At 30.1% G+C, this 11,079-nt stretch overlaps 1 protein-coding gene across 5 annotated transcripts in view; it reads left to right on the forward strand.

Annotated features, from left to right (window-relative positions):
- The first annotated feature begins 658 nt into the window (after positions 1-658).
- LOC145291993 (organic cation transporter protein-like) overlaps positions 659-11,079 on the forward strand; it is a 95,732-nt gene continuing 85,311 nt past the window's right edge. For all 5 annotated transcript variants that reach the window (XR_013869524.1, XR_013869522.1, XR_013869521.1 and 2 more), the window contains exon 1: positions 659-1,096. Coding sequence is in view for 1 of the 5 variants with exons in the window: in XM_080137969.1 (XP_079994095.1) it covers positions 954-1,096 (143 nt within the window). In the remaining 4 variants the exon portion in view is untranslated. The remainder of the gene's footprint in view (positions 1,097-11,079) is intronic.

Consider the following 11,079-nt stretch of genomic DNA (forward strand, 5'->3'; position numbering starts at 1 on the left):
TTAGCGGCGTAAATTATTTGGCAGACAAAAAAATTATAAAAACTATTTATTTTTTTATAAAAAACACATTATTAGACCCTAAAAAATTCATTTTTATTATTTTTCCAACAGTTTTTATTAGACTAAATGTACGACAATCGAGGCCGCCAGATTGTTTTTAAAATTTTGCTTTTCTAGGGTTTGACAGATTATTGGCCATTTTACATTTTTGGTCGCCATTTTTGTAATTAAAGCGTAAAAAAGGCCAAAATTTGGCCTTAAAAAGGCCAAAATTTGGCCTTAAAAAAGCCAATCTCTCAAAAAACAATATGGCGGCTTGTAAGCCGCCATATTGTTTTTTGTCATACACTTAGTCTATTAAAAAATGTTGAAAAAAAACAATAAAAATGAAATTTTTTCGGGTTTTATTTCAGCGTTAGGGTCTAATAATGTGTTTTATATAAAATAATAAGGTTTTATAATTTTTTGTCTGTCATATAATTTACGCCGCTAAACTACACATTTGCCAAGAATTAATTCTTACTGTCAAACTAGTTAATAAATATGACAATATTATGAATGTCACACTTAATGAATCGGTCGGCGCCTGATTAATCAAACAGTCGAACAGACGTGGTGTAATTCAGCAGCTAAACGAAATGTCTAAGGGAGTTAACTCTCCTTTACTAGTTGTTAATTGAAACAAACACCTAAGTTTCTAAACATCAGCAGTTTCAGTTTTCAACCGGTGTTTGTTTCACACATTTGTCAACACAATGAATCTTTAGCATGTGATCAACAAACTTCCTAATAGAAGCCGATTAACTTGATTAAGTAATAAGCGAAAAATGAATGTTTTAAATTGTATATGATCGAAGAATACACTAAGGATCCACGACATCACCATATAATCAGTTTTTAAATCCATCGAGTTTTTTTGTTCCGTTCTTATTGTCCGGGGAAATGAAAAAGTCATGTTAAGTGATAGGATTTTTTACTACCTCGGCGACTTTGGTCGCTACCAGCAAAAACTTTTCTTTTGGCAATGTTTGCCTGTATTTGCCTGTGGAATACAAATCATGTTGACTGTTTACACAATTTATTTACCTCCGCATAGGTAAGTATTTATTTTTATTTTATAAATAAAACTTTTTTCCTTTTTTTTTTTCAAAGAAACATATTTTTTTATGTAAATGTAATTAAAAAAAAATATTTTTATAGAATAACTTCGTTTCCAAAATAATTCGCCTTGGTTATTAAAGGGCTTCAGGGATCAGAGATCATGTGACGTCACAACAAAACTACTTATTTGCGAAGGTTTTCAATGCCAAAATCATCTTCAGGGCACTTGAAAAATACATAAAAACACCCAAAAATCCTACCTCATTTGAGACGGAAGTGATTCTATAAAATTATCTGAAAAATCGTCCAAAACAAAACGTAAATTGTATAACAGCCCAAGCCCAACTGACAACTAACTCTAACATCATTAATTTATTGTACAAAAAAAAAAAAAAAAAAAAATTCCTTGATTTTATTTACGTATTTTTTGGTTTTTGATTTTTGTTGCATATGGTTGGTTGACCATTTAAAATGTACTTTGGTCATCTATTTTCACCCTTTTAATACATTAAAAAACAAACAAAAACAAAAAAAAAAAGAAACAAAAAAACAAAAACTCCAGCTGTCTTTATTTACTTGCCTTACACAATTGGATTGGGACAAAAAATAAAATTACCTCAGTCTAGAAGGAGTTCTCGTTTTCTGATCGAGGACAGAAAAGATGTAATATTAGAGCAGAAATTACACATTGTTATTGTTTATTTGCTAAAAAATATTAATGTTACTGTTTAAATTTTGAACAAATTAGGCACAAGGCCATCAAAAGTGTGAGGTGATATTACACCGTGTTCCTGGTTAAAAGGCCAAGAATTTTAAACACGTTTGTTTGCCAAAAAAAAAAAAAAAAAAAAAAAAAAATTAAAAAAAAAAATTATTTATTGTTGCACTCGATTCAATGCTGGCAAGTTAACACGAACCCGCGACCGAAGAATTGATTTTTTTTATCAGTCAGTATTGTTTATAAATGTGAGAACGCTAATCAGCTGTAAACGTTAAATATAAAGGAGCTGGAACGATAAATTTGACCGACTTTTTTCATTTCTTTTATGATTTCATGGTTTTTATGTTTTTAGCTTTCAAAACTTTCGACATTTTTTCCTTTGAAGATTCCTTCGATTTTGATTTTGTCATTAAAGCATTGAAATCTATTTTTATCAAATCGGACCATATAAGTAACGCATACATTTTATGAAGCGGAAATAATCACGCAGTGGAAGTAGAATACAATTTAAAGTTTTTCATCGTTTTAAATAAATTACTTCAAAAAAGAAATTTAATTAGTTCGTCACGATAAAAGGTGACTTTGAATTTATCTTCAGTTTCTTATTTTTGTTTGATTCAAATAAGACACAAATCTTTTTGTTTGATTCAAATAAGACACAATTTTTTGTTTGATTCAAATAAGGCACAATTTTTTTTGTTCAACACAAGGTCATAAAGTTTGTGCACTCATGCGGATCAATTTTTTTTTTGACAACGAACAATCACAAGACATTTTTTTTTAATTTTTTTTGACAACCAACTAACCATGCAACGACAGATATATCCGGGATATTAAGTAGAAAAAAAAAATGGGTGATTATTTCTTTTGTAAAAATAAACGTGTTTGTCTCCATTGCAGCTAAGTTAGACACAAGAACTCCGATGAAAGACGTATTTTTTTATGATTCCCTGTAAACAGTGGATAAAAACGTAAACATAAAATAAAAACATCTTGTCGTTGCAACTACTACTACTACTACTACTAATAATAATAATAATAATAACAAGTAGTAGTAATAAATAAACATGAATGTGTTGATTACATTTTAAAATATAAAAACTCATTAAAAATAAGTTATAAATCGACTTGATTTGAACTTAATTAAAATAAATATAAATGAATAAAATCTCCTGGTTAATTTTAAATGCTATCAAACTGAAAATTAATGACAATGATTGTTGAATAATACAGTTTAATACACAAATAAATGTAAGGAACAAAAGATAAATCAGGTTTTGTTTTTCTTGAGAGAGAGAGAGAGAGAGAGAGAGAGAGAGAGAGAGAGAGAGAGAGAGAGAGAGGGGGTTGCATGCACTGTGTTTGGTCCTGGGAATCAGGTCGAATCTGGCGATGGGAAACTTGCAGATCCCATAATGATCTAGTTCACTCTGCTCGTTAAATAGTATTGTAAGCATTGCCCACCCATTCCCGCCCCCTATTTTAATGAGGAGCGTGGACGCCTTTCCAAAATGAATTGTTTTCTTAACCAATACTAATGGAATCTTTTTTTCTAGTTTGTGGAACATTTGTTTCAGCACTACCAACAACAATCGTGCCAAGTTTCAAATGTTTATTTGATGAAGATACTTAATATTGATTAGTTAATTCTATCAAAATATTCAGTGTTGATTGGTGCCAATATTGAACTTCAATCAAATCAGAAAGAGTTATCTGTAAGAGCAAAAGCTGGACACCTGTTCACGTTGATTATAAAGGCAAAATCCCAGCTTGCCACATGAACCTTTGTCAGTCATGACACTACTACACAGACTTATTGTAAGCAAAGGAACTCTGGTCATAGTCGCTTAGCTACTGGCACCTCGGCACATAACACAAATAAGTCAAGCAGCATAGACACCGTTATAGTGTGGCTCCTGGTTGCGTTTTTGGAAATTACCATGCTGACGGGGGGGGGGGCGGTTATAAATTGCTGAAGAAGAAACATGGATACAAATATGTATGTTATAATAATAGAAAAATGATTGAGAATAAGTGTTGAATCCACCTACATGGTGGATATTATTATATTATGTTATGTTATGAATGTGTGTGTATGTGCATGATAGAAATTCAAGTTTCATTATGTGGCATATTCATTTCACTTCCTCTGACTAAAGGCCAATGGGAATAAGCATAATGTTGTGCCATATTCTGGTCTTTTTTTCAGGCCCCACTGGATTCGATTTGTCATTTTGGTTGGTTTATTTAGAGTTGGCATTTCATACAGGTTTGCTAATTCTATTGTTTCAAATAAGCAGACATCATTTCGAAATATATACTAAAAAATGTCGAGTTTGACTCTTGTATGTGAAATCCTGCTTTCTTTATTTTGAGAAAGACTGAGTAAGCTAAACAAACAGGAAAAAAAAGAGAGTAGATTATACAAGCTAGTAACGTTTTTACATTCATTTGCACCTCTACTTCCTCCTCATCAGACATGAACTCACTCGCAACAAATCCACACATATACAAACAAAAGCAACACTTTTTTTTAGTTTAGATCGTTTGAATATTTCTTAACTCTTTTCTTCTTAATTCTTTTGCATGTTTCAAAAAGATATAAATAAAGTACAGATAGACTTCGTCATTACTTTTGATAAATGTTTCTTCTGCTACAATATGATAGTAATATGTCTATCTCCTAAATATTACTATTGTGCAATTAGACAGAAGAACGTGAAAGTTCATAGGAACAAACCTCTATTGTTCTAAGTGGGGCCTAAATCATGTATTCAGAACTTTTTTATTCTCTGCGCTTTCCCTTCTGCTCGAATAATGAACTAGTCTTTTGATCTAAATTCAGTATACTTATTTGAAAAAATTAAAAACAAAACAAATTTCCAAACAATTCTATCTATTCTTATTAGATTTCGAACAGGTGTTCTATTATTGGATGAAGTAATAGACTATATTTATCGATTTAAAATATATACTAGTTCATACTGTATTAATACAATACCTGGGTATGTCAATTTCCATATTTAACCTAACTTTTACAAGTTTTATAATTAGTATGAAGAAAATATTTGTGAAATCTACGCTCCCTATTATTTGCATTAAAGAGTAAGTTACTATGATAAATGTATTTATGTATTGTTTTTATTCACAAATAATAAATCAGTGTAATTTCATATTGGTTTATAACTAGTATGAGGAAAAATATTTGTGAAAGTTTTGTGGAAAAAATACACAACTTTGTATTGGAGAAGAAGTGACTACGATGATTGCATTTATTCATTATGACAAAAAAAAACATTAGAAAAATATTTGAAATTTGTGAGGAAACATATTCTGTCTAGTATTTGAATGAGAGAGTAATTAACTATGATGAATTTATTTAAGTGTTGTTTATATTAGAAGAAACATTAGAAATTATGTTTTTAAGCAAAAAAATCACTTTGAATTAGTGTCACATACCATTTATATCTAATTTTTTTGCAGATGATCAATAAAAATAGTCACTTATTAAAAAATATACTTTTTTGGTTTTTGTTATTTTAATTTCTTTAAATTTCTAAAATATTTATTCAGATAAAAAGAAATCCTATATATTTGCATGAAATTTGAACTCAGGTTTTAACAATGTAAAAACCGTACTTATGCCCTTTTGCTACCTTGCTGAAATATTAATGTTATTATGTAGAACACCATTCTTAATATGGGAAGGAGAGGGTGTTTTCTAACTATTCTCTACTTCCACTTAACAATTTAATATGAAAAATATCCTAAAACTTGAATTTAACTTGAAAATATTATTTAAAAAAAAAATACAGCTGTAACAAAAATGCATAAGCACCGTAAAAACTTCTGTCTTAGTGATGTGATGTGTACTCTATTCCTTTTTTGGATCAACTAATCACATGTGATGTGTACTTTATTCCTATTTTGGTTCAACCAATCACATGTGATGTGTACTCTATTCCTTTTTTGGATCAACCAATCACATGTGATGTGTACTCTATTCCTTTTTTGGATCAACTAATCACATGTGATGTGTACTCTATTCCTTTTTTGGTTCAACCAATCACATGTGATGTGTACTTTATTCCTATTTTGGTTCAACCAATCACATGTGATGTGTACTCTATTCCTTTTTTGGATCAACCAATCACATGTGATGTGTACTCTATTCCTTTTTTGGATCAGCTAATCACATGTGATGTGTACTCTATTCCTTTTTTGGTTCAACCAATCACATGTGATGTGTACTTTATTCCTATTTTGGTTCAACCAATCACATGTGATGTGTACTCTATTCCTTTTTTGGTTCAACCAATCACATGTGATGTGTACTCTATTCCTTTTTTGGATCAACTAATCACATGTGATGTGTACTCTATTCCTTTTTTGGTTCAACCAATCACATGTGATGTGTACTTTATTCCTATTTTGGTTCAACCAATCACATGTGATGTGTACTCTATTCCTTTTTTGGTTCAACCAATCACATGTGATGTGTACTCTATTCCTTTTTTGGATCAACCAATCACATGTGATGTGTACTGTATTCCTTTTTTGGATCAACCAATCACATGTGATGTGTACTGTATTCCTTTTTTGGATCAACCAATCACATGTGATGTGTACTGTATTCCTTTTTTGGATCAACCAATCACATGTGATGTGTACTCTATTCCTTTTTTGGATCAACCAATCACATGTGATGTGTACTGTATTCCTTTTTTGGATCAACCAATCACATGTGATGTGTACTCTATTCCTTTTTTGGATCAACCAATCACATGTGATGTGTACTGTATTCCTTTTTTGGATCAACCAATCACATGTGATGTGTACTCTATTCCTTTTTTGGATCAACCAATCACATGTGATGTGTACTGTATTCCTTTTTTGGATCAACCAATCACATGTGATGTGTACTGTATTCCTTTTTTGGATCAACCAATCACATGTGATGTGTACTCTATTCCTTTTTTGGATCAACCAATCACATGTGATGTGTACTGTATTCCTTTTTTGGATCAACCAATCACATGTGATGTGTACTCTATTCCTTTATTGGATCAACCAATCACATGTGATGTGTACTCTATTCCTTTTTTGGATCAACCAATCACATGTGATGTGTACTGTATTCCTTTTTTGGATCAACCAATCACATGTGATGTGTACTGTATTCCTTTTTTGGATCAACCAATCACATGTGATGTGTACTCTATTCCTTTTTTGGATCAACCAATCACATGTGATGTGTACTCTATTCCTTTTTTGTGATCAACCAATCACATGTGATGTGTACTGTATTCCTTTTTTGGATCAACCAATCACATGTGATGTGTACTCTATTCCTTTTTTGGATCAACCAATCACATTTTTCTATTTGTGTACAAACAGAAAACTAAAAAAAAAAACAAACAAAAAAAAAACACCATAACATTTTTATCGTTATCTTTATTTTATCCTTATTTTTATAGCAATTACTCGTCTGAGCTCCAATCTCCCCTTGCCACACTTTCACAAAAGACTTGTCTAGCTGAAACCACTATCATAAAATTTATCTGTGCCTAAACCTAAACGTAGATTCCATGAACAAAGCTTCTTTCTTAGAATTGCATGCCTGTGGAACTCTCTTCTATTTTCCTGCTTTCTAACTGACTAAATTATGATCGTCTTCAAGTCCTACATGAGTGAACAAGTTATTGATGGATCCATTCCCCTTGAGTATTCCAATTTACCAAATTTCTACTAATAACAATTACTATGATATTGTCCCATTGACTACCGTACACTCATTAACCCTTATCCTCGAATTACCTCTGGGCCTTGATAAATGGCGACTCCTTTGTAAAAAAATACTGTATAGCTATATACTTTTTTATTCTCATAAAATGTTAACCTGATAAAATTATGAAGAAAAAAGCAACTTTATAAAAAATAATCCAAGAAAAAATTAAAACTGGGGACGTTAGATATAACAAAAAATTGAAAGTAAAAAGATGTTTGTGTAGATTGGTGATTGAAGTATTAATATGTTCTTGCATGTCAAAATTAATATAAGTTCCAAAACTTATGAAAAATGATCCATTAGATGTGCTAAATGTATTTTTAACAAAAAATTATCCACAATTCTGCTGTACTTAAGAATGGCAGACCCTTAATTTAAGTCAAGGGAGATAAGTCAATTTGTCATACTGAATTGGCCACACAACTGTTCCACATTAAAACATATAATTTAATGATTTAAAAAATTCTATTTTGATTTGTAATTATTTTCTCACTGAATCGTTTGTCATGATTTTTAGAATTTATACTAATTTCGACATGGCATCTAAGTACATAATGTTTTCATCTGAAATGCATTGATTTAAAATAATCACATATCTACACAAGAACCAAAGACTTATTTAAAAAATATATATTTTATTCAATCTTCTGGTTAGGATCAAAGAGTAGTATCTACGTCAGACCTTCCTCTAAGGTGTCACCCCTTCCTTTTAGGAGGGAGAAGTGCTTAGATTACTATATAAGTATTTTTGTTTTGTACTAGGGTACCCCTATTTAGAGAGATAATCCTCATAAAAATCTTAGTGGGGAGGCAAGTAAATAGTTACTTATGTTAATAGTTTCCTCATGGCAATATTTTGTTCATATGATGATGTTATGATTCCTGTAGGTTGTACTTCATGCCGCATAAAGATGTTTATGACTGAAAAGTTGTTTCCATACTGTAGTTAATTATAAACTGGCAATTTATGAATAAATGAAAAAAAAACAAAAAAAACAACGGAAAATTTAGATGATCTTGGTTTGTTGTTTGCAGTAAGGGGAGTATAACTCAATCACAAATATATATATATATATATATATATATATATATATATATAACTACTTAATTTTCTCACATAAAATTAATATACAAAAGTATAGATTTATGCGTAAACTTTAAGTATTTACTTCAAAAGTGCTCAATACGTAGGTAGAGCTAGTTAGTAATTTATAAAATATATATGGCGATTAAGCTACACTGAATATTCGGCATTCCATCCACTCTAGGATTCGTCAGGCTTATGCGCGAATTCTGTGGTTGTTTATCGTTTTTATATTGTCCTCTTCTGTTGAGGATTTTAGTTAGCCAATCAGCTTTCTAGTATCCACCGCGCCCCTTCCTATCAGCCAATGGGCATGCATTTTATACCGAAAAGCGAATGTAACGCGTGACGATGCGGGAAATGTGGAATAATTAACGTTTGAAAGTCAATAAAATTAAATAGACAGGCGAGCTCCATGGTTAACTGCGAGATATTAAAATTTATAGATGATATAAAAAGTTTTAAGAAGTTGTGAAGCGAGCGAGCGCTTCTCTGAAAGAAGCCTTTTGTGGACATCGAGGAAAAGCGTACATACATACATACAGACATACATTTTTGCTTTTATATATATATAGATTTCCTATATATATAAAACTACTTGATCAATTTATATGATTTTTTGTGAATATAACATTTTCATTCAGTGACGGGTATTATACAAATCATTCAGATTTTTTTTTTTAACACAAGTATATTTTCTTTATGTAAAATTATTACATAATAACATTATGAAGTCAGGAATGTAGGAATGTAAAAATATAAGAAGAAAAGGAATTGCTGGGGATCGAAACCTCAGTCTTACTGCCCACAAAAAAAATGCAATCATTTGAGCCGTCTCACTCCGATCTGCAATCTCAGAGGAGATAGAGTTTGAAAAAATGGAGACAGACATAGTGAGTTTTATAGATTAGATGAAAACGTTCAAGTGGATTTAATTTTGTAATTGAGTTAATCTTTTAAATAGGATTTTAAAATTTTCATTTTATTTTAGGTAATTTCATTTTTAATTTCAATAAATATTTGATTAATTCGATCAGATAATAATTACATAATGATCAAAGTTATGTTGATGTGAGAAATACAAACACACATGTACGTAAAATTATCTCATGATTTTATTAATATAAAATATGAGTGGATTCATCTTTTGAATTTTTTTTTTTTTTTTTCCATCCAACCTTTTATTTATTTTTTACCCCTTATTCCCAACAATTCTAACTTATCTCTCTGCAGGTTTTCTTTATCAGGTTAGGGCTGATATTTATTCTAGTAAAAATGAATCAGCTGCTGCCTAATGCCAGCATTTGAACAATTGTCACTAGAAATCCTCATGAGTCAAGTCACATCTGCTGACTCTGAACAAATTTATTCATTAAGTTTTCATTTATGATGGTTCATCTTCAAACAATGAATATTTGTTCTTTTTCATTTCCAAATAGAAAAAAATAATGGAAAACCTACATTTGTTATCAGATCTATATAATCTATATATCTATATATCTATTTAATCTATATATCTATATATCTATATAATCTGTATATCTATATAATCTATATATCTATATATCTATATAATCTGTATATCTATATAATCTATATATCTATATAATCTGTATATCTATATAATCTATATATCTATATAATCTATATAATCTGTATATCTATATAATCTATATATCTATATAATCTGTATATCTATATTATCTATATATCTATATTATCTATATAATCTATATATCTATATAATCTATATATCTATATAATCTGTATATCTATATTATCTATATATCTATATTATCTATATAATCTATATATCTATATAATCTATATATCTATATAATCTGTATATCTATATTATCTATATATCTATATTATCTATATTATCTATATAATCTATATATCTATATAATCTATATAATCTATATATCTATATAATCTATATAATCTATATATATAAAAGGCAAAAGTGGTGCACACATTTTTGTATGTCCAGCAAAGGTTTTTTTGGGAAGGGGGTCTCCGGGGGGGGGTACTATTTCTTAGAACTGTTAATATACCCCCTATATCGTAATATCTACGATTTGCGAAGGAACGCTGTGTCAAGATTTATTTTGATTGACTTTTATAAAATTTGCGCTATTCTGTTGAGTCGCGTGTTTGTTTAGCTTTTTAGTATAAATAAAGGGAGCAAAGGCGATTCCTCAGCTTCCCCATTGGGGACGTCCAGAAAGCAAAACAGCTTTGATCAATGCGGTGAAAACCATCATATCAGACAATTGCTATTCATTTGGACACTTCTATTTTTTATGGGGAGCTGGTTTTCCCCCAACAACTTTGGGAAACAAAACAAAACCAAAATAACTCCTTCGCAGTCCAAGTGGAATT

This window comes from Euprymna scolopes, chromosome 13 (assembly GCF_053919585.1).
Source record: "Euprymna scolopes isolate OS-2025 chromosome 13, ASM5391958v1, whole genome shotgun sequence".
Taxonomy (NCBI): Eukaryota; Metazoa; Mollusca; class Cephalopoda; order Sepiida; family Sepiolidae; genus Euprymna; species Euprymna scolopes.